Here is a 26,932-nt window from a genome sequence, read left to right as displayed (position 1 = left end):
CCACCACCAATTTTGTAAATAAAACTGGCCCCAGAGGCTAAAGTTGTATGTGGCCTCCAGATAAAAATGCAGTAAATGGATCAATATTAAGATTGCCAAGAGGCCTTTTTCTATCTCTGCTTTCAGGATGAGGTTCAATGTGTCAAGGCTGGACATACTTGATATCACTGAACCACACGCAATGATCAAATATTGCCATATTGTATATGGCTCAATGTGACACATCCAGAGGGTCTAAGAGAATTTCTCTCCCTGTTTAGCTTATTTCCTTTAAAATAAGCAACACAATTTGCCTTTTGCCATAACAGTCCTGCTGACACCTACTTTGAGAGATTATATTGGAGGCCTTCGGAATTTTAGAAGGCTGAAATTGTATTTCTTTCTCTTATTTGTCTATTTAGTTAACAAAACCATGTCACTTGTATATAAAGGTCCAGGCAGGTCTTTACATGGATGCTCAGTGTGAATCACAGTTTCTGATAGGTAGAAGCATTTGGTGGTTTAATACATTTAATTCCATGAAGAATAAAACCTAAAACAGCAAGTTTTTGTAGGCTGGTGCCTTTTTTTTAAATAAGAGAAAGCACTATGATATCCAAAATATTTTGCAAAATTAAGCACATATTAGGAGCACATACATGTTAAAGATACCAACTTTATTAGACAGGACCAAGCCAAAAATAAAAATAAAATAAGATTTTTCTATCTCATAGATCAGTAACAGATTACAGCTGCAGGAAAACATGAATTTCTACTGAAAATAATACTCCCCAACATTTGTCTTCAGTTTCTTAGAAACGAAATTCAATAATTTTTAGTAAGGCCACTGCTCTGTCATGCTTGATAAGTTAATGAAGGCAGGAGATACAAAGGTTGTCACGGACCAACACTGTAGAGCCCTATGTGTAATGTTTAATGTATAACCAAGATTGACAAAAAGTTTGTTCTTTCCTCTCCTGGATGGTTTGGGGACAAAACTCAATCGACCTCAGTGAGTGATTACTTAAGAGAATCCCTACATTGTTTTGATAGAGGGCCACGACTCTCCATGGCATGAACTCACCCACAGCCACTGCATTGATTCTCACTCACATAGTTGCTCTGAATCCTAGGAAGCTCCTTAAAACCACTTGGCAACCACAGCTCAAGCAAATCTTGACTCTCTGCAACAAAGTCATGCTCTCCAGTGAAGGGTTTCCTCTTCACTTGGTGCAGTTGCCCAAACTTTTCTCAGGAGGCACTGCCTTTCCTAAACCTCTCCTCTCATGGAGATTCTTGCCAAAATTTCAATCCCAATTCAGATGCTTCCTCCTCAGTGTTTCCCTCTCTTGGGGGTACTCCCCACATTGATCTCTTATTGCCCTTAGTTAGGGCAAGGGCTGTATAGCATGATTACTATACAATCTTGATTATATACTCTTAAATGTGATTCTATACTGTCTAGGGTCAGTCACTACTGGGTTTTGATGTGTAGTTTTTGTTTACAAAACTATAGGCTCTTTGGAGGCAAATGCTACATCTTATTTATCTATGAAAAAGTTCACAGGGCAGGTCTGGATGGAGCAGAAGGCTATTGCTTAATAAATAATTGTTGGCTATCTTGCTCACTGATTTTAAGTCACTCTCCCAATTAACAAATATTTATGATCACAACTTATGGGCAGGCGTTCCGTGAGGCATTATGGAGTTACGAAGAGATATATAGTATCCTCATTCTCAAGAAGCTTTCAAATCTGGGAAGTGAAGTAGATGGATATAAAAACATGGAATATATGGATAGAAACAAATGTGAAATAGGGTGTTGGATGGAGGTGCAGGTGACTTGTATTAGAAATTGAGAAGAACCTCAAAGCCCTTGGTGCTATGGGGAGAGTGGTTAGGAATGGCTTAACGGTTAGGGTTGCCAGATTGGACAAGTAAAAATACAGGATGCCTAGTTAAGTTTTAATTGCATGGGACATACTAAAAATAATTCCTTGTTTTTCTGAAATTCAAATTTAACTGGGTGACTTGTATTTTATACAGCAACCAGAGTAAATGGATCTGGATGGTAAAGACTGAATAGTGTTAAGGAAAGCAAGGAAGGGAGAAGGTATGTTTATTCTTGTTGGCATGGAAATGGGGTTCTGAAGAAGCTATCTGGAAGGTTTTTATGGGTGGACAGTGAGTTGAGTTCATGCAAGATATGATCACTAAACTCTAGGGAGCATCATTCACTTCACGGTCTTTAAGAATGCGACTGTCTATCTAAGAATATCATGTGTCTATGTGATATTTCATGGGCTGCACTACAATGAGGTTTTTAGGAGTTGTGTCCTGATAGAAAGACTTCCTGGGGATCAATTTTGCTCTAAGACATTTGGTAAGAAGTTTTGAATTTTTGTTCATGTGAAAAAGTTATGACTTAAGTAAGATATTGTGTTTACCTTAAGAAAACCATAGGTATATTTTTTATGTATATTTATATGTCAGGTATATGATATCCTGACATTCCAGAATGTCAGGATATCATAAATTTTCAACATGTTACTTAAAAGAAATATTAGCTTGAGTGTTTGGTTTTGAATCCACATTCAGGTATGTTTTTGTGGAAAGTCTGAGAGGCACAGAGGTGAGAATGAGTTAGCTGAAAGTCCTGGTTTGCTTGCACAGTTCTGGTTGAAGCCCATTAACAATATCTTTTTTCACTGTCAGAATTTGGCCACTACAATGATCTTAGCAATAGGGAGCCATTGAACATTTTGAAAGGGGGGTTACCTGGTGAAAGCCTCTTCTTAGAAAGATTTATCTAGCCGTTTGGTTGTGCAGGAGATACACTTAAGACACAACTGACTGAAATTCAGCAAATAATGTGGTATGGCTTAAGAAAAGAGTAAGGAATGGCGAAGGGAAAAGAAAGGGAAGAAATGAGACTTAACAAAAGAAGAATGGATAACTGTAAACAATAACTGTATTTAGAGTCAAGGGCAGAGGGAAGAGAGCAAGAAATCATAGACAGGCGGCCAAGGAAGCTTTCCAGACAGTGTCACTAAAGCTTGAGTACCATAGGATAGGTTGGCCTAGCAGAAAATAGGGTGTGGGTTGAAATATATGGAATTTGGATAAACTTTTTAAAAAATCAACAATGAAAAATCCCAAGCAAATGTGAAGACTATTAGAAATGTGCTAATAAGATTTTACTATTGATATTTCATATTTTGAATTCACAATCCCTTTTATTGGTTTTTGGAACTCGGCATATACTCATTTTTTCATTATGCTCCAACACCAAGTAGAGTTCTGTGCATGTTTGTAAGGATGTGAGAAGTAACAAGTAATTCCGTGTAATCTTTCCCATAGTTGATTGCATTTGCTATTAACTATTAATGTTTGCAAGTTAGTGATTTCTCTAGTGAATTCATTTAAAATTCAACCCATATGATGTATGGGTATAATGTATACCCTAATGATGTAAAATGATTCTAGAGCAATATCCATTTAACCTAATGATGTATGAACACCCACTGTTTTTCCATTCTTCCAAAGGGCTACCATGAACTATGAATAATGGTAGCTAGTTGCTCTTTGGGTTTGGAGCACAAACGATGTATCAGGCACCGTGGTAAGATATTTGTATGCATTTTCTCATTTAATCTTCTCAATCGTGCTATGAGAAAGATATAATTAGACTAGATTTACAGATGAAAGAAAGAGATGCAGAGAAGTGGAGTAGTTTGCCTGATATCCAATAGATCATAAAGTGTGGGGTTCAGTTGGAATATAGGCCTGTCTGACTCTGTGCCTTGCTCTTAATGCCATTCTCTTCCTCCAACAATCTGTTCAGATGCATCATACACACCTTCAGCATATACATATTGTTTTTAGCAAGAAAGTAATGTGTATTACCATTGAGTTTGAAAATAGAGAACCAAAAACCTTTTTCTCTCTCTTCCCATTTTCCTTTGGCATTTGTTCTTTAATTAATTCCCATATGTGGCTTATTGACTACATGACTATATGTTAAGTACAGAGATTTACAGAAAGAAAGTATAAGTGTTTTTTTTTTTTTTAACATGTTTTACTTGGATAGTAAATATTGATGCAGAGATGGCTAGAAAACTCAGGGACAGTTTCTCAAAAGGATCCCTGAGTATATATTCTAATATGACTGAATATATCCTTATACATTTATATTACAGCTAATGAGGTAAGTGGAGAAAGTGGTAATTACCTAAGTAATTTCCCTAAGGGGAAAAAAACCTTTGCATCATTTATTTCAATATTTTAAGAGTGATATATTTAGGCTGGCAATTACTTGAATTTTCTCATTCTTTTCCCTTTTTCTTTTGTGTTTGTGTGTGTGAATCTGAGGTGTATTTTTTGTTTGAAGAAAAAAGAGCATCGAAGAGAATAATACAATCAGTACTAAAAATTTAATAGTCAAATTAGATTGTGGATTAGATTAGATTAAAGCAGCAGAGAGGTTATGTGTACTTAAAAATATGAAATAGACAAACAAATAGAGTAATTATTTCCTTACTATTCTAAACATGTAATCCTCACATAGATCAACATCAGTGATCTTACATCTTTCCTTGGCATCTTCTTTTTCCATGTCATAAATTAAGCTTCTCATCCTCCTTTTAACTTGATTTTGAACATATTGTGTATGTGTGTGTGTGTGTGTGTGTGTGTATTACATTTGGTAGTTCAATTGCTTTGGGGTCCTAGGGCCTGAAGTCAGATTATTTTCTGAAAGTCAGATCTGCCATCCCATTTAGAAATACTTTTGGGAGCTCTATTAGAGTGATTTTTTTCTTGAAAGATGAAATAGAGAAGAAGGATTTTATTTAAAACACTTGTATACCATGTTAGCTTGAATTTGGACCTTAAAAAAAAGGCTGATGAATATAGTTGATGAATGTGTAATTGAGGACTCAACATTTAAATGAAAAATATATCTCACATTTTTGAAGATCTATTTTAACATCCCAGAAGATCACTGATATGAGGTAATGTTCTAGATATTTCTGTTAAGATGATGTAATGCTAATTGGCTTAGTACAAAAATGGATTCAGTCTACATTCATTCTACCCACCTCCTCACCCCACCGCCAAAATTATGGTTTCCTAAGATACAATGACCAGGGAGGGTCTGAAAGATTAATGTTTGATCAGCTGAAGCAGTATACTTTCCCTGCAGAAATAGATATCAAATCAAATTAAGGGGCATTTGAGAAGGTCAAAGCTGTACAACCCATTCATGTGTTGTATAGAAACATATGAGGCTCTTAAATTTCAATTCGATTGATTCTTGGCAAAGCAATTGTGACAAGGAAAAGAAATTGGATGGATGACATGAATCAGTTCTTGTGATCAAAACTGTAGTAAGAGCAGTAAATTGTACCAATCTGAGACCTCACCTTACCCTTGATTCCAGTTAAAGCTCCTGCTGAGTTTAATGAGAATCCCACTATATCATGCAGGGTCTTGTCCTTTTTTTCTTTCCCTCTAATGAAAGAAATTTTTACAGTCCTATGTGGAGATCAGACTACACTGGTTTATAGGAGTAATGAAAGCACTTCTGTTTATATTTCAAGACTTTATTGCCAATCTAATTTTGAGTATTAAAAGACATTTTTTTTTCTTAAGCCCTCAACACTACCAGGTAGTAGTGTGGCCTAAAATGATAGCTAGATTGGTTAGGACTTAAATGAGAGAAAGCCATCTCAGACACTGGAAAGTCTGTCGATCTGTCTGAGTAGAGGTCTCAGGTAGGAATGATTCTTCTCTTCGGTGTAGCCTCCTGAGCTGGATGCATCTGTCATCTGAGGTTGCCACGGTGTTCTCTGAATGGCTTCCTCTTCATCCAAGTAATTTAAATCACTCCCCATTATTTTTTTCCCTTCCCATTACTTTTAAATTTTTTAGCTGATGACTGGGAAAATACTTGCCATCCATTCTTAATTCAGCAAAACTCACACTTCCTATGTATACTAATGATTGCATTTGTGGGCTCAATTTCTAGAATCAAAAATGTTTTAGTTATCAATGATAAGGATGTTGGATTTAGAATTAAGTCTATGACTTGTGTCTTTGCATTGAATAAAGTGGTATGAAACTACAATACAGTAAATTACCTACTATGTTCTCAGTGAAAGCAAGAACTTTCAGAAATAGAAAATGCAAGACTTTTTATCACACGTGCAAAAAAAAAAATCTGTCATATAAGATTCAGATGACTTTATCTCAGTTAATGGGCCAATTGACATTCCTCCTGAATGGACCAGTGATTTAGATACTGAGGATATGGAAAATGAATTCAGAGAAAATCCTATCTGTCAATCACAAGATGGGGCTGCATGTCTTCATATAATGAAACATGTTAATTTATATAAAACATTGCGAAGAAACAGATCAGGATTAGGCACAGATTCCACAGCAATTTGGGTGACAAACCCTAGAAGTTAATCTTGATTTAACTCTTCTATTGGTCTGAAAACTTAAAAAAGTTGAAAGCATATTTCTCGAAGAGTTTCTATGTAAACTTCTACTTCCTTGGAAAGGTGCAAAGTTCCTATGCATTCAAAAAAGCTCTATATGTTGTTTTAGTTCTGAGTGTGTCCTACAAAATACATGCTACTTAGAATAGTTACTAGCATCGACTGCTAATAAAAGTATTTAACTGGGTGCTATTGCCAAATGTTTCTTAAGGTTCCACTGGATAGAATCTTTATCTGGATAGTATACAAACTGCACTCATACTAGTCTCCCTAAATGTTTTCTTAGGAAATAAATGGTACGTAAATAATGAATATAAAATATTGCAGTCGATGGCCACAAAAACCTCATGTAAGGGCAAGCATTTTGCTTGTTTCCAAGAACCTAATGAGAGTTCCAGGGTCTCATTTAATGAAATTTTGTAAAATGCACAGTACGTAACATTGGTTAATAGTGGCCTAAAAACTCAGATTTTAAAATCACATTCAGTAGAGTTACATTTCAGCTGTCCATTCAGAAGCCACACATTAAATGCTTCTGTAATTGGTACAGTGAACAAAAACTGAACAGGCAGGTAATTTTGCTCTCCGACTCAAAGTAAATCCCTGACTTTGCCCTTCACACTTCATACATGCTACAGAGAATAGAATAAACAAATATATCTTTTAAAAATAGGAAATATTCATATTGTTAAGATTTAGAACTACTTGCTATTAAAAGAATTATGATAGCACTATTATTTTTGAGTTGCTGTGGGGGTTTGGGGGGAGTACCAGAGCCTTGGAGATGAGTGTGAAGCACCTTTACTGTTGCAGCGTCCACAGTGGGATCTTCAGTGGCCATTCTCAAGGCAGCCAAGGAACATGAAAGAAACCTTTCACGTTAATTGAGCTATGGGATGAACATTGCTTTTTTTGTTTTGGAAATTAAATGCTACATCCTCAAGATCTGCCACATAAAGACTCGTTTGCTCAAATAGGATTCATCAGAGTGTACACTACAACTTGCATTAGTGTAGTTTTCTGCAGGGAACGTGAAACAACACACAAAGTGAGTGCATAACGTGTCTGAAGCCACTGCGGCCTGCAGTCACCTGGTGTCATCACTGGTACAAAAAGGATTAAAATATAAAAGACAATTTATTCTAACGCAATTAGAATTAGTAGCCACAGCGTTTTTGGCCTGGAAGGAACATTTAAAATCATTCAAGTCATCTGCTATTTTCATTTTATAGATGAAGAAATCAGATTTAATAACCTTTATTTCTCCGAAGGGCCCCCTTGGGGGTGATAGGTGGTAGAGTGATGCAGGTGGCAGAGACAAAGTGGAAAATAGAAGTGGGACAGGAGTGTCCTAAATCAAAGTGGTGGTAGGCTTTTAATAAATCAATGGCTTCCTTCAATATTTGAGTCTTGCGTTTCTAAATTGTCCGTACATTTTTGATGTTGGGCAATAAAAAACAATTTATTTTGCATTGTGGCAGGGTTTTTTTCCCCCCTCTGAGACCTGGGAAGTCTTTAATCTCCTCTTTCAGAGCACTTGGGTGCAGCATTTCAAAAATAGCCGTATATTTTAGTTCCTCTTGGGAAGCAAAATTTTCTGCGTGTGAAGCCTACCACTCAGGTGTGGATACAAAGCCTGGGATATATCATGTTTATAGCTGCTTCTACCCACCAATGCAATATGTGTACTCCGTATTACTTCCAGAATTCCTTCTAGTCACAGAATTTTTAGGAAGAATTGATTTTCCTTTTGCTTTATAAAATTATGATATGTGTGGAGACTCTTTCGAGTGCAACTATCATCCTGTGCAGTAGCACTTGGCTGAATCAACTACACCCGAAAGGGAGGAATGACTGCATTATAGGACCTTAAAGATCTTTCTGGAACTTTAGTTTTTTTTTTTTTTAATTTTTAAAAATTTTATGACCCTGAGAAAGAACTATTTTGGAACTTTTCCTCATCTATAACTAATAGCTCCAGGCTCTGAAATTTTATGATCCTACAAATTTAGCAATTTTGCCTTTAAATAGAGTAACTTTCTCATTACCTGTAGATTCATCTTTTTGTATCTTCTGTAATAAGCATTTTCTTTACCTACATTTTTAAAAAACAAATTATTTTAAGGCATTACTAAATTTTAAAGAAAAGGAAAACAAACTTACCCTTTCTACTTTTAAATTTCTACTTTGCAAAATTTTTCCTCTTTTCAAGTTTTTTCTACTTTGCAAAATTTTTCCTCTTTTCAAGTTTTGGTATTTCATAATAAACAATTATATGATATAAAATACTATTAAATATATAACGTGCTTCATAAGGCGATTCATGTTTTAAATTGTCAAACTATTAGAGTAAATTTCATTTTTCCATATACTACATGTTAAGATTCACTTTTGCCTTTAAATATATAATTTTCATTTTTAGAAGCAGAATAAATGATGCACATAGTGTAAGCTTTTTGGATACCATCTAAAACTCCTTTGGAATTTGTAATACTCATTTTTGAGTATTACAAGATATGAGAAGGATTACATGTTTTTTTGCTGACTGAATAAGTTTGGAATAGCCTATATATTTTATTTATTTTTGGCAGCAAATGCCATATGATTTGGTGATAAAAATTCCCAATAAAAAATGCAAGCAAAAATGGAGTCAAATGTTTGATCTGCATAGACAAATGTGGATTGGAATTTGGCATAAGTTGCTGATATTATTTTAAAAATCATCACTTATATATACATAATATATAAAGGCACAATGTTGACTTTATTTTATGGTCTATTTCCTCTAGATTTACTCTGCCTGAATATTATTCATAAAAGAGTGGACTTGGGGCACCTGGGTGGCTCAGTGGTTGAGCATAGTCTTTGGCTCAAGGCTTGATCTCAGGGTCCTGGGAATGAGTCCCACATCGGGCTCCCCATAGGGAGCCTGCTTCACCCTCTGCCTGGATCTCTGCCTCTCTCTCTCTCTCTCTGTATGTCTCTCATGAATAAATAAATAAAATCTTAAAAAAAATAAAAGAGTGGATGTATGGTTGGGAATGTGGCTCACATCTTCAAAACACTTGCCAAATAATAACAGATAGAGCAGGTTAGAGGATCTGCGTACTAGCATGTGGTGCCAATTCAGAAATGTCTCCAACAGTTGTGAGTCATGAAATTCCATAAGGCTGGGTTTGTATCTCCCTAAATACAGGAATGAATTAAACCTAATGGTTTCCATCACAAGGGCCTTTGGGTTTCTTCTCTTTTCAAACACAATAATTTCCCTGGCTTGTTTCACAGTGGTTAGCCCTTATTCCTCTACTGTTTTGTTTGCTGCTAATTGTTTCTTCCCAACTATATTTAAGTTTTTTGAGGATGAGTGAAGGTGTCTAATTTACTGTTTTCTATATCTTCCTTCCACATGTAGGAGTGTGTATGGCAGTTAGGCATTCTGTGAACACTTCCATTGGTTGCCAAGCAGGGTGGGGCTGTTCATCAGCTGCAAATGGTACCTGAAATGATCAGTGGCCCAGCTGGCTTTCCCACTGAAACTAGGTATAGAGTGGGGTTTAAAGAGACCAGATGTTAGAGCCAGGTTGAGCTCAACTTTTCTCTCTACTAAATATACTAGCTTCATTTTATGCTACAGACTGGTATTTCTGCATCTTGAAGTTGTTTGCTTCTCTCGCTTAGCACTTATCCCCTAGCTGTAGCTGCGTGGACAGTTTCAAAATGGCACTAGCTAATGGCACTAGCTAATGGCACAACTATGATTGCTTGGTTCCCTAGCAAAATTTAAGAAAGCCCTACCACATTTATGCTTCACAACAGCTGGTAATCAACTATCTCTATTCAAGGAGAAAAAGGTAGCAAGTGAATGTTTCCTCTACATTTATATGCTGTGTTGCTCCCCCCCCCCCCCTTATGGAAAGAATATGAATAGGAGCTGAAGACTTATGCTCTTTTCAACTTTAAACAACTTATTAAACCTGAACAGGAGTTTATTTATCCACAAAATGGAGATAGGGTATTGTTGTAAGGATTGAATTAGAAATGCTGTACTGATACAAGATATTGTTAGTGAAGATGATTCTTCTATAAATTGATCTTTAGTCTTTGAGTGACTATTTAAAAAAATTTTATTTATTTATTCATGATAGACATGGAGAGAGAAAGAGAGAGAGAGAGAGACAGACACAGGCAGAGGGAGAAGCCTGCTCCATGCAGGGAGCCTGATGTGGGACTGATCCAGGGACTCCAGGATCACGCCCTGGGCCAAGGCAGGCGCTGAACTGCTGAGCCACCCAGGGATCCCCTTTGAGTGACCTTTTGAAGTTTTACTGGTCTTGGCTATAGTGAGATGTCAAGGAGCCTTATTTTGTACAATTTTGCCATCTTCTCTTTGTTCATCCTTATTTCATCCATCAATGAACACAGTCAGAGCTTCTATGATGTCTAAGAGAGACACTGGTGATTAACCAGCTGAACTCTGGGACTCAACTGATTTGTCTTAAATCCTGGCCCACCACTCATTGGTTGTCTGTGACTTTTTCTCCTTCCCTCTCTCACCTGTGAAAACTGAAAGATAATACCTCTGGTAAAGTGTTTGGCATAGTCGCAGAACCCGACAGATTACGTACTCAATACATGTTAGCTGAGAGTAGTAGTATTAGCACCAGCCACAGAGGTGCTATAAGGGGAGACGAAGGAAGTGGAACATGGTTCTGTACTAAAAGAAGCCCTCAGCATAGATGGATCGGAGCTGACTACCCTACATATTTCCCCATTCACTTCTAAAATTTATCAGAAGTGATAAAACGTGTGTTTTTTTTCGATAGAAAAACTTCAGGGCTATTTGTTATTTGTCAGAAGTGACGGCTTCCCCCTTGCAATTAATTTAGATGAGTAAGCTTTCATTTCGCCAGGCAAACAGGACAGTGTTCTCTGCAAGTTACAGTTTTCTGTATTTCTTCTCTTGGATGTTGTAGCACAGCTTACGGCAATTTGTAACCAATATACACTGCAACTGTGAACACTATTTTAAGATTTCATCTTAAGAAAAATTGCAGTGGGCGAAATCCAATTCCTTCAAAGCTACTTAATTCAGTATTTCTTCCATGTTAGTCTTGAACTTAGAAAAGATGTTCTTCCTAAATAATGAATTTTATTTTCTTTTATTTTTTCTACTACTAAACTTTTTTCTTTCTTTCTTTCTTTTTTTTTTTTTTAGCCAAGTTTTTGGTTGATAGAGAATGTGAAGTTCTTTTCTCTCTACTTTGTGTTTGGTATTCAGAACCCTGCTGGGTGTTTTCAAGTGAGGAAATGTCTACATTTTCTTTAAAGCTGATCTTTTCCTACCGGGTGCATGTATTAACGAACTTGTGAGGATTTACATTGTTTTAATGCTTTCCATATGAAGCTCCTCCTTTGTCATTATTCTTTTTTATGAGAAAGTAGGAGTCTATCATTATCTGTATTTTATGGCCTTTAAATGGGAAAAAATATTGAGTATTTTTATATGGAGATTGCTATAATCAACAGTGTCTAATTTGCAAAAGACCTATACAACACTTGTAAATGTAAGCACATATCTCTATTAATATGTCTGCAGTTATGTCATAAATATAATTCCTAGTTTATGTACCATACATTTATATGAAATTTTGGAGGTAAAATATTTAAAATGCTCTTTTATACTGGTAGTCAATTATCCTCCCTTAAGCCTTTGTAAAGTCAGACTCGTGATGAATGCTAATTTGATTTCTCAGGGTATCTTTATTATTCTAACGATTACAGTCTGCTAACCTCTTCCAGATTCACATTGACTGGTACCTGAAACACTATTGATTGAAAAGGGGTTACAGTCATGAATGACTGAAGAATAACATGAAACTCTACTTAGAGTAGAGTAGGCTTAAAAAAGCCATAGGCTTTTCCCACCACATTTGTGTCTAAGGAATATTATGTTTGTACTGTTTGGCTCTAGTATCTTTATTGTGCTTTGTTGTGCTATCTGCTAATGGATGGAGCGGAGGAAGGCTGAATTGATCCAGATAAGAAAGTACCTGGAGTTATCTCTGAAAGAAAAAATCTCGCTGGAGGAAGGGGGTTGGAAATGGAAGTAGGACACCAGGAGAATGCCAGGTAGGGAGGAGACTGGAGAAGCAGCGAGGAGGGATTTTGCAATGGTGCAAAACTCAAGTGCTTTTGAGTTCAGATGAAACTGATGGTTGATAAGATTGCAAGAGACTCTGTGTGTGGCATGTGTGTGTTACATGATACAATTCCCCCTTTCCTGCTTTTTCTTTTCTTTTCTTTTTTTTTTTTTTAGGAGAGAGAGAAGAGAGAGGGGCAGAAGGAGAGGGGGAGAGAGAGTCCCAACAGGCTCCCTGCCCAATGCATGAGCACCTGCTGTGGGGCTCGTTCTCACAACCTTGGGATCATGACCTGAGCTAATATAAAAAGTCTGAGACTTAAGTCACTGAGCCACCCAGGTGCCCCCTTTTCTGCTCTTTAAGAGACCTCAGTGTAGACTTTTACATCTTAGTGTTTCTGGAATCAGTTTTTATTTCTATTTCTTATTTTAATTCTAATGAATTTTATGTAGTTGGGCCTTATTGGGCAGATAAGAATGGTCAATTTTATTGAAGTGTTATATGTATTTGAAGTAGGATGAGATATGAAATATGACTGTGAAACATGAAATGAGAAATAAATGCAAGAGAAGTGTACTTTGAATTTTGGCATGACCCAGAGTGGATTTGTCTTGGAGATATACTATACTTGCAGCTGCATCATAAATATAATATCAGCTCTCCCTCCATCACAAAGAATTGTTGAATAGCGATCATTTCTTTAATTTCAAGTAATTTCTACTAGATTTGTTGCTGCTACTAAATGTAGAAAATCACAAAGCACAAGAAGTTAGATGTTTACTTTAAATAATTCCTTTAAAAATAATTACTCTTATTTAGTATTTTCATTATCTATTTAGGGGGTCTTGAAAAGAGATTCATTTTTTTATTACAGATTGTTTACCATTCAATTGTTTAATTAAGCCTCATAACAACCATGTGATTTAGGTAGTATTATTTTCCCCATTTCATAATTGAGAAAACTGTGGTATAGAAATTATCATTTGCTCAAGGATTATCTGATAGTGAGTATTGGGCCAGGATTCAAAACTATGTCCATTGAATATGCAACCCACCTCTAATCTGCCAGAGTGCTCACTTTCATATAATAGTAATGTTGCTGACCTAAGCTTTTTTTGGGGGGGGGGATTTATAGTATTGTTTTAAATTTTCATAGCATTTTGCACTCCTTTGAGTTCCATGACAAGTTGCTTTTTCTTTATCATACAAAGCTTTTCCCTTTTGTTTTTAACTTTTGGAGGCCACTTTAAACCAAGCTTTCAGCAAATCTGAATGTGTGCACTTGGGTTGCTTTGTCTAAGGTGGGCTTGTACAGTTGCTCAATGGTGCTGACTCAGAGGGTAGAGAATGTCAAGGTGGTATGGCAAAGGGCAGAACAATTTGTACTGAGTTTTACCTTTTCCTTTTCAACTCTCTCGCATTTTTAATTTCTATTTGCAAGGGTATCCCTTCTTTGCCCAGTAATTCTCTTAGCTTGATGGTTGCCATCTTGAGCCACTTCTCACCATCCTTCCCTTAAAGAAGATTGGGTTGGGGAAAAAAAATGGGGATTGACTGTGAGAGATTAAACTTTGGATGAGTTGCTTCTTCTCAGCCAACATTCACTGAAGAAGAATTTTAAAGAAGAATCTTGGGTGGGACCTAAGCATAAGCCCTTTGAAATATCAGATACTGTTGCCCAAGCAATTCACTCAACATTTTATTTCAATTAATAAATTGAACTTATTATTTAAATTTAAAATTATTTAGGAAGTATTTTTTTTAAACAAATGACTCAGTTTCTGTGCTCCCTGTTTCCTCATTATTCATTCTAAATGTGCATGGGTACATGAGTAAAATATCGAGTTGTTCTATCTAATGACAAAAAAGCTACAAGTTGCATTTATATAGTACTTGACAGACACTAATCACTTTCACATTTGTTTCCTTGGTTCTGAAAAGGACCCTCTGAAACAAACACTTGCCCCTTTACAGAGCTACAATAGAGGCACAGAAAGAAAAGGGACCTGACCAAGGTTGGCTAGCTGAGAGAGTCAAGACGAGGGCTCAGGTCTTCAGAATCCTGTCCTTGGCTCTTCCAGCAATGCAGCACCAGCAGCATGTGGACAGGGGCGGAGCTGTTAGGGCTTAAGTCCTTTATTCTTTTGAGTTCCTAGTTGCAGAGCTGGTCAGAGGAGGGAAATTACACTAGAGGACCATGCTACTCCCCACACTGTTCCAGACACCCCACTGATCACCAGCATTAGATTTAATCCAAGTGTGGTTCTGGACCAGCAGCATCAGCACCATCCAGAAGCTTGTTAGAACTGCAAATTAATGAGACCCACCTCAGACCCATGGAATCGGAATCTCTGGGGTGGGATCTGAGTGCTGCTGATGTGCAGTAAAGGTTGAGAGACATTTTAACTAAGGGATTGGATTGGTTGATAGAAGACACTAGTTAGATATTTCAAGTTTGTATCCTCTGGGTAGATCATAGTACTTCCTAACTGATGTTCTTTGTGTAGCACTATGAGCTGTCCTGTAATATTGTAGTGTAGTATAATAAAATTTTTTAAATGGTGGAGACTTCCAGTTACGGTTATAAATTATTACTATTAGTATTCAACTTTTTTGTATGTATAGAGTCTTGTCTTCTACAAAAGACTAAATTCCTCCAGCAAGAGAATCATATTTATTTATATTCTCATGACACTTAGCATAGACATAGACTTCAGAAGAGAATTGGTGTTTGAATCTATTTTATTTTGATAAGTCTTGTCATTAACTATTAACTATTAATGACTTGTGACTAAAGGCAAATATGTTTAGTGTGTGACTTCCCTCCTGAGTGCATATTTGATTCCAGGACTTACAGGAGTAAGTGCTAAACTTTATTAGTTTTATTTTTATTACATGCATATATTATACTATTATAATCAAATAGAATGCTTATCTAATATATATTATATATACCTGTATATCTCTCTCTATATATATCTTCATTTGACATATGTTCTGGCCCTGGCCTTGAAGCTTACCACATATGAACTTGACTGAGTAAATTCTTTGAGCTTAACTTTACTCATTTTAAACAGAGCAACATGTATACTAGGCCCATTTCATAGAGACTATATCCAGATTAAAAAGGACAGAGCAAGTAAATATTTTCTAAGAGCTACAAGGTCCATTATAGAAGATCATGCTATCTAACTTTTCTTTTGAACATTTTACATTTTTCAATCTATGTTTGTCTGCTCTCTTTTTTTAATATAAAAGGAAAAGATAAGCCTGAAGTAGAATGAAAAGATTTTTAAAGTGACAGGACTCTTGGGTCATATAATTTGTACATCAAAAGACTAGAATTGACTCTGGTAATTTTTCATGTGTTTGAATGAGGATAATGAGAAGGATGTTAACTGGCATTTCTCAGATAAAGCTGCAAGACTTAAATTACAAAAAGAGATATTAGTGTTAGGAATAATAAAGAACTTTACACTCATAAGGGCAATATGTTCCATAGCAAGGTTCCAAAGGAAACAGCAATAAATTCTAGTGTCTGCTCAACTGCCTGACTAGGTTGGTGCTCTTTCCCGTGAGAGACTGGAAGTGATAACAAGTAACGTCTAGATGAGATTTTCTGGTCTCAGTTTTGCAACAGTCAGTATATTACGGGCTGAGCTTTGTCACGTGAGTTAGGCTTCTATCTAGGAGGAATCTGGAACTGAAAGATTATTGTTAGGTTCACCGTGGGTGTTGTTGTTGAATGGAAATCAGACTGGGACTGCAGTGCATGGGAAAAAAATCTTCCAAAAGAGGAAGTGAAGAGTGCAAACAAAAATTTAAAGTTTAAAATGCTCTCTTGTACAAGTATTTGTGGAACTAGGTTTAGATAAAGTTCATCCATTTCTTTTTATCCTGATACAAAGACCCAACTTGAAAGGTTGAAAGATTGACAGATTGATATTCTGATGATCTACTATTACACTAATCATTTGTATTATGGATGGTGTACACTCTGAACTCAAAAGTACAATTATTCCAAAAGAATAACTGCTAAATAAGCACTCATACCAGCATTGCTTTATGATTTTGTATGAAAAAAAAAAGAGTCCCAGGCAATGTTATTTTTAATGTACTATACAAAAACTGTAATTATCTATTTCTGGTCAAATTTTTTGAGTTTTGTACTTTTTCCAAGTATTAAATATTTTAATCTGGAGGTCGACAAAATTACAAATGAGGAAAGTTTAAAAATTTTTTGTTACAGTTTTATAGTATAATGTATGGCTGCTTCTCTTAAGTACAATTCCTAGAGAAGCTATATTTCCAGATGACTAGCAAAATGATTGCCAGAATGCATTAATTAACCTTTATATTCACATAAAAGTGTTTTGTGAGAACAAATGTACACAAAATGTTATCTTTAATCATGGCTAATAAAAATGGGTTATATAAATACAGGTTTTACTACTGTAAATGTCTCCTTGACAAATGACAAGACCCGATTCCTTTATTAAAAGATAATTAAAAATGTTTCACAAGGGATTCAGAGCCTTCCTCCTACCTGCTTGTTTTTGAGGTAATAAGGGGAAGAGTCTTAAAGTAATATTTAAAGATTATACTAAAGGTGGATGCCTGGGTGGTATATCTCTTTTAGTTCTAGGTTTATTTCATAAAACAAAATACTAAAAAAAGTTAAATATTAAGTATCTATGGAGGGAGGTAAGGGTCCATTTTAAAATATGATAAACACAATGCCATTGATTAAGTTTTTTTTTTTTTTTCCCAGAACCAGTCGTCATGGTGTGTCCACATCAGAATTTCCTGCTGCTTCCTTAGCTGAGCCTTTAGACAGCCATGTATTCCATACATTACAACCCCCAAGGTCTCAGAGCTCTTGTTCCCCCAAAGCCTAAATCATGGCAATTATTTTAATAAGTCCCAAGTTAGCAATTAAAAGTAGTCGCCAGTTTGAAGGTATCTCCTCTTCAAAGTGAGTCTGTACTAAGAAAATATAAGACCATATCAGGCTTGTTAGACAAAATGGTGGTCTCACAAGTTTGCCCTCCATGGTGGGAACACCTCTGACATGGAGCATATATAAGAGTAGCTGGTACTGGTTAGAGAGACAGATTCTGGAACCAGAAGGCCTGGCTCAAGTTCTGTATCTAATGGTATGACCTTGGGTAAAAGTCACTTCGTCTCTCTGTGCCTCAGTTTCCTTATCCATAAAAGTATTTACTTTTTCAGATTATTGGATGATTAACGTGACTAATATCTGTAAGGCGCTAGTGCCTAGCGTGTTATATATGCTATATAAGGATTAAATCAATCAATAAAAGTCATTTCTTGCAGACACTCTAAAATTTATGTCTATGCCAGAAAAATGAATCTTGAAAGAGAACAGTGGCAGAGGAAAAGTGTTGATTGACAACAACAACAAAGGAATGGATGACCCTGGGCTTAATCCCACTTTAGGTTGCATAACGTTATATCCTACCACTCTGTGGCCAGTTTTATTTGGGACTATGTTTTTAGTGCCCTATTTGGGAAATGTTGTATTTCTAATTTGAGATATTTTATGTATAGTATAATTTTGTAGGACAGCATTTCCAGAAATGTGGTAATGCACCCACTGGATGGGAACACTGACATATGGTATTTTTGATGTTATTCTTCGAAGACCAGTTTTTGTTTTTTTCTTTTGGCTAACTTTCTTAAAAAGTTAATATGGAATAAGAGAGGTCTTTCATTGGCTGAAGTAAAGAGAAAACACATTCATAATCTGTTTTCAAGATGCACCCATACTCGATACATTATTAATAATTTTCTCACATGGAAGAAATTGTCTGTTAGAATAATTTGGTAAGTAACAAGTATGGGCTCTGTTTAAAGGCAATTTTAGTGTTGTTCAATCTTCTGTTTTAGTTTCTACAGTATGTGGAATATTTGTAGCGAATTTGCTATATGGCAAATGGAATTAGGCAAATTTTAGATTATTCCATAACTAAAAGGTTTGAGTTGAACTCTTTGTTCTGCATGTTGTTTTGTAAATAACAGTAAGCTAGCAATATTGATTCATCATCTTGCTCAACTGTGCCACAAGCCATATCTGTTTTTTTCTTAGACACACACACACACACACGCACACACACAGAGCCAAATTCTCATTTTCCACATTTCTCTTGAAGGTCTTCTGCTGAGTCCTACAACATGAATATATTTTTAAAAATCCAATTAAGAGCGTGATGGCAGAGAACACATAACTCCCAGAGGAATAAAATCCCTAAGAGTATGAGTTTGGAAGTGAAATATTTTGTAAAGATTGCCATGCATTTGAAAATATTAAGACCCGATACCAAACCTTAGTATGGGAGGAACATGCCTATCACAATTCTCTATTTCTAAAACTGACATGTTTGGTGGTTAGAATCAGCATCAACTGGGAATTTGTTAGGAATGCAAAATATCTAGCCTCAACCAGACTTACTGTATCAGAATTTGCATTTTAATGAAAATCACAAGTAATTCATCTGCACATTAAATTTGGGGAGCACAGTAATATAAGACTATTAAATATCTTACAGATGGATTATAGTTACATGAAACATAAGAGAAAAAAAATCCCTGCCAGTGCAAACATGGAAATAAATCCACTTTTGATGATCCTAAAAATTAGTTCATGTTTGTTTTTGGAACTCCTCCCTCAGTATCACTTTGTATCTGTGTTTTTGCTGCTAGCCTGCAAGCTCCCTGGAGGTGGACATTGACATCTGGGTATGTCCCCAACATCTCGGGCACATTTTAAATAAATGAATAAGTAAACAATATTTTTGTTAATTTATTCCTTTATTTAAACATTAAAATATTCTGTTCCTATATAATTTTGCTGTTACTACTGACCATTCTCTACCATTCATCCACTACAAACTCCCCAAAGTAACATCAACGATAATTATAATAGCAATGGAATGAAACCAGAAAGTAAAATCATAAGAGAACAACTAACCAGGATTTACACCCATTTCCACTCATTTTATCCATCTCCTTGAAAAGGTCCACAAATCCTTTTCATCCACTAGAGTAAAGGATGGCATTAATTTATTGAATAAGCAGTTGAATGTTACAGATTTTTTAAAAAAGAGATTTTATTAAATAGTATTTGAAACTGGCTTAAAAAAATCACCTATTTCCTAGGAGAACTTGATTGCCCTCTAGTGGGGTGAAAGTTAATGTGAACTCCAAGATTTTCCAATTCAGAGAACCAGGAAAGAAAACCAGCCTCTGTTCTGGAAACATCTGGGGCATCAGCTAATTTGGTATTTGCTTCTTATCTGGCAAATATCTTGCATTTTTCATATAAGGTCACAGGTCCTCTGACAACAGAATAGTTTGCGTTTCTCCAAGGCCAAATAGGAAATTGGTACGAGCTGGAATTAGATTTCTGCAGCTTGGGAGTGGCCTCACCCGGAGTGGGCAGTCACCTGCTCAGGGCCGGCATCAACTCCTGGGGTGGGATGGGGCATATAGTCAGTCCTACTCAGTTGGAGTAAATAACAGTGGTGATTGACAAATCAGGAATTTTCCTAAAGATGGTCTGGATTCATTAATGACAAAAATGCTCAACTACATATATGCTTGATTCATCTCCAGTTTCATTTTAAACTGTACAAATTTAACTTGAAATTCTGGATGATAGTAACTACTAGATATTCAGAGAATTAAGTAACTATTTTGATCCTAAATTGTAGGGTGGAAGATTATCATGTTGTGTGAATCGGATTTGTGGCAAACTGAAAGGACTGATAGGCACTCTTGAATCTGAGTAAAATGTAGCCTCTTGCAGCCTTTTTCCTTTTTTTTTTTTTTTTAAACCGTAGAGAAGAGGCTATTTGATGGAAGGCATACCGGGCCAAATGACTGAATGCTTATTGTATAATCTCTCTATTAATAATTTAAAAAATCCCCAAAGTAAATGTGTTTTTAGTGCAACAAATAAAATCCCGCTAAAAATGTAAATGCCTAAGAGCAGAGGCAATCATTCTAACAATAAAAATACTCCCTTCCCCCTTCCTTAGGATAGAATAGTTTACTAAAACCTGTAGGTCACTTCACAAAACCATTGCAAATTGTGACTGAACAAAATTCCAGACTTTAATGCTAAAAACCACTCCATCTTCTTTATTTATTATTTTAAAATATGCTTTCAGAGAATTTTAACCTGTGTAGACCAACACCACCAGGTATATTAATTCATACCATCATACTAGCTATTTGTATTGGCTACACTGGCTCACATAATGCTTACTGCAGGCTCAGCTTACTCCGCTGGAATTAACCATATATAGAATTGATTGATAAGCTACTGCTATTTCTCTTTCAGCTTGATCTTGCAATCCTGACCAAATTCTCATTTTTCCGCTTCCGGCTATTTATATATCCATTTAGAAGGCACCCACTTCATTAGAGAAGATAATGGGGAATACTATATGCACCTAGCACAATCATGCTGAATAATTGTTTAATGAATCAGGAAAAAGCACCCACCCTGGTGATTAATTGATTATGCTTTGCAACTGAAATGATTTCAAAATCCATTATTTTAGCATTGCAGGGGTTGTACTTCTTCTCATGATTTGCAAATTCAGCTTACTCATGGCAGAAAGGACCCTTGCAACTGTCATATTTTGGGTGGGATTTTTATTAATGGGATGGTGTCTACCATTTCACGATCCAGGTTTCTGTGTAGAATTGAGACTGTCAATAATCAGCAATTGGAAGAACAATTCAAAAAAAAAAAAAAAAGAAAAGAAACGGTCACATTTTGTGCATCACCTGTTATTTATATACTTATTGATAGATATGACCTTATGGAATATGCAGTGAAGATCCTAACATCTCAATTATATATGTATAATTTTACCCATTGCAGTCACAAACAATTATCTGCGGAGAATTTTCCAGCAATCTTTGGCACACAAACTCTACCCTTAGTAAGCACCTGCACATAATATGAGACCCACAAGAACATATGTAATCCCGACAGGAATTGAAAATACATTCCGCTTTATAATGTAAAATGAACAGGACAAAAAAAATTCTTGGTTTTGAAGGCTGGAGGGTAAGGAACGGAGGAGTAGGAGGAAGAAAAGTGAGTGCAACAAGGGTTAATGCTGCTTAATGAAATTCAATCATTCAAGCCTTTTGGATCAATAAGGCCACTGAGTCACGAAGTAATAAGAATAATTAGAAAGATTTGACATAATACTGATAACGATGAGTCCGCGGCCGCCCTCCTGCAGCGGAAACCTCTCGGCGGTGGGGGTGGGGTGGGGTGGGGTGGGGTGGGGTGGGGTGGGGGTGGGGGTGGGTGGGTGCAGAACGCAGAGCGAGATCGCCCCGCGTGCCTCGGCCTGGGGACCTCTCTGGACTCGGGGTGAATCGCGACCTGCGGGACGCGGGGGTAGCTCAGGACACTGCGCAGAAGCGCGTCTCCCCGGCTGCCCCGCGGGGGCGGGCGCCCAGCTCGGGGGAGGGGAGCGCACAGGGCGCGGCGCGGGGCTCTGCAGGGCTGGCAGCGCTCCACGCGCCGGCTCGCCAAGCGCGCCCCCCAGCGGCCAGCGGCGGACCGGGCCGGGCCGGGCCGCAGCCCGGAGGGGAGGGGAGGGGTGGGGTGGGGTGGGGTGGGGCGGCGCCGCGCTCGCTCGGCCGCGGTCTCCCGCAAAGGGCGCGCGTCCCGGGAACCGAGGGAGAACCCCGCGTGGGGCCCGGGGCTTCAGCTGGGGGGAGAAAGCGGCCTGAACTCCGCGGGCCGCGGGAGGGCGAGAGGAGAAACCCCGCGGCCGCCCCTCCGGGAAGGGGTCACCTCTGCGGTCCTGCGGCCGGCTGGGGCGGGGCGGCGCCTTTGTATGGCCGGGCGGGGCTCAGCGGCCTCTGCAGAGCCACCCCTGGGCCGGGGCCCCGGGCATCACCGCAGAGCGCGGGGCGTCTGGGGGGTTCCGGGCTGCGGGGCTGGAAAAAGGGGCCCTGGGTCTGCAGAGCGCGTAACTGCCCCTCCCCGGCGGGGTTCGACGCCCAGCCTCGGAGCCCGAGGTCCCCCCAGCGCGGCAGAAAGGGTGCGGCAGGGCGGAGCTGCGCGGGGCGCATCCCGCAGCGGTCCCCGGTCCCCGGGGAGGGGAGCCTCAGCAGCCGCCCGATCCGGGGCCCCTCCCTGCCCTGCACCCCAGCGGCCGCTGGAACCGCGGGGGCGCTTAGAGGCGCACGACCGGCCGGGGAATCTCTGTGTCTCAACTGTCTCTCCTATATGTAGTATTTAGGTTGAGCCCATAGAAATTGTGGTGATTTGGTCCCGTTTGACCTAGAAGACGGTATTTCACGTGGCTCGATCTCAGAAGTTGGCCTCTTTTGTAACTGTGTTGTTGCATCTACACCTACCCAGGTTCCCGAAGCTTTTACCCCGAACGATCAATGGGCTCAAAGAAGCCTTTCTCCGCGTCAATGTCTAGTCACCCTCTGTGTGCAATGTGGGTTTTTGAAAAGAAAAAAAAAAATGTTAACCCACTTTTGGCCTCCTCTCCCTTCAACAGAACAATGAGGCCGGGGTGGGGAAGGCAGGGGCAGTGGTCAGGGCTCGCTGGGAAGCCGAGGCTGGGAGGCAGGAGCGACCAGCGCGGGGCGTGGCTCTGCTGTCCCCCCCCCCCCCCCCCCGGCTGGGCTCCGGGGTGTCGCGCTGCGCTCCCCACCCCGGCCCTGTTTCGGCTGAAGCTGCTGCACCCGGCAGGGGGGAGGAGGGAGGGCGCCGGCGCGGCTTCACACAGGGTGGGGCCGTCCGCATTGTGCGCCCAGCGCTGCAGGTGCCTCCCCCGGGGACCGCTCGTCCTCACACAAAGAAACCCCACCCCAGCGCCTGCGAAACCGCTGTCCCTCCACCCCGCCCCGCCGCGCGCTACCCCGCCCCTGCAGCTGCCCACCCGCGCCCTCCTTGCCCTCCCCGACTTCCTCTCCCCTTCCCCTCCCTTTCCCTAAAACAAAGGAGCGTAGCACCCCCACCCCCCGCCCTAACCTCCCCGCACCGCGCCCCAGGACTAGCGGTTTTTCCGACGAGACAATACCATAAAATTTGCCCCGTTCTCCGCCCGCCGCCCCCCTCCCCCCGTCTCCACCCATCTTTCAAACAACCTTAGAAGGGACCGATTTGACTTCGCGTTTTTCTTTTTTTCCTTTTCCCCACCTCCCTCCCCTCTTCCCCATTTTCTTTCTTTCTTTCTTTTTCTTTCTTTTATTTTTTAAACTAGAGAAGAAATAAAGGATGTTAGGAAGCACTTTCCAAAAATGTCCCTTAACCTCATTTAAGGCAAACAGTAAAGGTAGCTCCCCCACCCCACCCCCCAACTATTGGGCCCTAATTTTAAACATAGAAACAGAACAAATTCTCTACCCACGGGAGGGCAACTTACCTGCTTCTACCTTCCAAAAGAAAATTTTAGTTTTAGATTTCCAGGGACCCCCCTCTTTGCCCTTCCCAAACCCGCAGAACTGCCTTCGTCCTTCCCGGTTCCTGTTTTTTTTTTTCTTTTTCTTTTTTTTCTTTTTTCTTTTCTTTTTACCATTAACGTCTTTTTCTCTATAAAATATTTCCGAATGCCTTCAAAGCTCTAAGAAGGAAGGTGAAAGGTGGGCTCCAGGTCGAGCCGAGGGAGAACGGGGCGCGATGCCTTACCCATTGCTGTTTTAGCCATTGTAGGGATGTGCAGATGCTGAGCGGCGGCGAAGGCGAAGGGTCCAGCTACAGCAGCGGAGAGAGCGAGAGAGAAGACTGAATAAGGCACTGAGTCTGCAGAGTGGGACCGTGCGAGAGAAAGAGCAAGAGGCAGGAGCCCATGAATAATTATCACTCAGAAGCTCAAGCAGATTGGCTCCCAAGGTCCCCTGACATGACTCCCGCAGAGTCAGAATCTCCAAGCATTAAATATTGATCGGCCAATGGTGCTGGAGTACAAAGTACCAGAATGCAGTTTGAAATGGAAATCCGTCCTTCCCTGGCAGCTCCCCCCCGTTTTGGGGGCCTGATAGTACAGTCCAAGTAGAGTGGAGCCTTAGCCCAGAAGCCTCCTAGGAGCTAAGAACTGGGCTGTGCCTACCTGGGAGCCAGGAGGATTGACTTTGTTCACACATGTTTTATCGCACAAACAGAAAAAGGGAAAGGGGTTTAGAGCTTTGAGAAGTCTTCACAACATGCTGACTATTGGAAACATTTGTGGTTTTACTTGCTCATGGTTTCTCTTTCACCCTTGGCCCTGGTTTGGTAGTTTGTGGTATTTAAGCTTGACCCCATGCCTGGCTATTGGTGGCAGATTGAAACAGAATTGCATTGTCGTCCTTTGTCTCTCAGCACAGCTTGGTCTCTTGAAGGTCTCTCAGTAGAGTGAGGCCTGGTGTTTTCTACTCTTGGCACAGAAGGAAGAGGCTGTTTGGGCTGCTGAGGAATAGGTACATATAGTTATGGTCTACTTGGGGACCTTATGGAGGAGGACCTGTGTCTGTGTCTTGTCCACGGGCTTACAGGGAGGAACCAGGTTGGCTGACTGGCTTGAGTGTTGGAGGAACCAGAGGTGGGTAATGCCATTCTGCCTTGGAGATGTAGGATAATATGGATTGAAACCCCAGTGACTCTTGCAGGTCTCAAAAGAGAAACCTTTATACTGAAAACCTATCCGAGATGAAAGGTGTGATCTGGAGCATGGTTTTTCAGAGATCCAGAGACTTCATTGATATAGGCCAAAGAAAGATGTGTTTGGGATTCAGGCTGAGCAATGTGGTGTGTGAGGAACTCCCAGGTGCAAAATGTGACCTTTCGGTAGAGAGAAGATATTCACTAATTCATTCCTATTGACTTAATGAACTTCATTCATTAATTCATTCTTTCTTAGAAGACTCGCATAAATATTAATTGAGCATTTATCACATGCCAAGGTTTGAGGACAGAACAGTGAAAAAGATTTTAGACCTTGTTCTCATGGAGATTTTAATCTCTGTTAAATTCACACAGTGATTAAATTAACTCAGTGATTTCACTGAGTCTTCCTCCCTTCTAGATCCATTCAGAAACTGTGGTTTTTGACATTTGAAAAGAGAAAAGGCAAAGGATTCTATTGCATTTGAAAGCCAAAAGAATAGCACATTGTTGAAATCATGAACATATACAAAATCCTGGCAATTTTTAAATTTTATAGAAATGATTGGGATTATTCTAATGAATGAAGTAAATTCTTAGCAGCTTTCTATTAAATCACATTTCAAAATTTTTTTCTAGCCTCATGAATAATAACGCAGTTTTGAACACATAAAAAACCGTTTGAAAGTAACAGGCACTCTCCTTGGTGCTGAAATAAATTTCTTCACCTCCTGTTAACTTGTAAGACATTTAAACCCCATAGACATCTTGCTGAGTGATGGAAAGTACTGGAACTAGAGCAATTCTGACCTGCTGAATCATAGGAAAAATAAAACATAAAGTGGTGATCAATAAAATTACTTCTCGAACAGGAAGATTAGAAATTATTCCTCTCGTCATTGTACAGGTCTGTGAGTATGACACAGCAATAGAGCAGCATGGAAGTTGCCAGCATCTGGAAATAACCGTTTTCTCCCTTTCTATGGTCATTGTCCACTTTAAACGTGAGAGCTAATTCCTTCTCAGTGGAGTACTTATCAGCCATAAGATGAAGGACCTTCAGCATGTCTGTGTGACTCATATTTTTAGAGTATTCCTCTTCTCCCCACCACACCCTTTCCCCTCAGGCTATGTATCATCTTTACATATTCTTCAGCTTCCTTGGAGAACAAGATCCCTAAGTCATGGCATTAAGGACTTTAACAACTACCACTAGTAGTTGAATAAGATCTTTTGCACTTTTAAATAAACAAAACAAAACAAACACACATTCTACTATCTAATTTCTAATCCTATGGTGAACATTACTTACTAATGGATAGGAATATGAGAAGGAAGTCAGTATATATAGGGGCAAGTGTTAGATGTGTGTCTTTTTTTCTATTTCTGACTTACTGGGCATTAGTCTCCTAACCTCAGCTGTGTGTGATTTTCAAGTAATGCTAAGCAGGGGAGAGGGTAGGTTAGTATGTTTTACTATACAATATAGGAATAGTAGGCTGTCATCAACTGGCTAAGAACAATTAAATAAATTCAAAGAGCTGACTTATAATCAATTCCTGTTCTTTCTTTTAACATAACAATTTCAATCATGGATCTTGGCCTGGGAGGGTAGGGATAATCAGGAACAGGGAATTATTTTATATTTAATAACT

The 26,932-nt window shown here is 38.9% G+C and overlaps 1 protein-coding gene across 1 annotated transcript in view; it reads right to left on the bottom strand.

Moving 5' to 3' along the window:
* Positions 1 to 24,604, bottom strand: part of STMN2 (stathmin 2) — a 49,807-nt gene extending 25,203 nt beyond the window's left edge. Inside the window, exon 1 of the mRNA XM_025478067.3 lies at positions 24,324 to 24,604. Coding sequence (XP_025333852.1) covers positions 24,324 to 24,342 — 19 coding nt within the window. The 5' untranslated portion in view covers positions 24,343 to 24,604. The remainder of the gene's footprint in view (positions 1 to 24,323) is intronic.
* Between the last annotated feature and the right edge of the window lie 2,328 nt (positions 24,605 to 26,932).

The sequence above is a fragment of the Canis lupus genome, chromosome 29 (assembly GCF_003254725.2).
Source record: "Canis lupus dingo isolate Sandy chromosome 29, ASM325472v2, whole genome shotgun sequence".
In the NCBI taxonomy this organism is placed as follows: Eukaryota; Metazoa; Chordata; class Mammalia; order Carnivora; family Canidae; genus Canis; species Canis lupus.
Note: the sequence above shows the minus strand (reverse complement) of the source record. Positions and strands in the feature narration are given on the sequence as shown.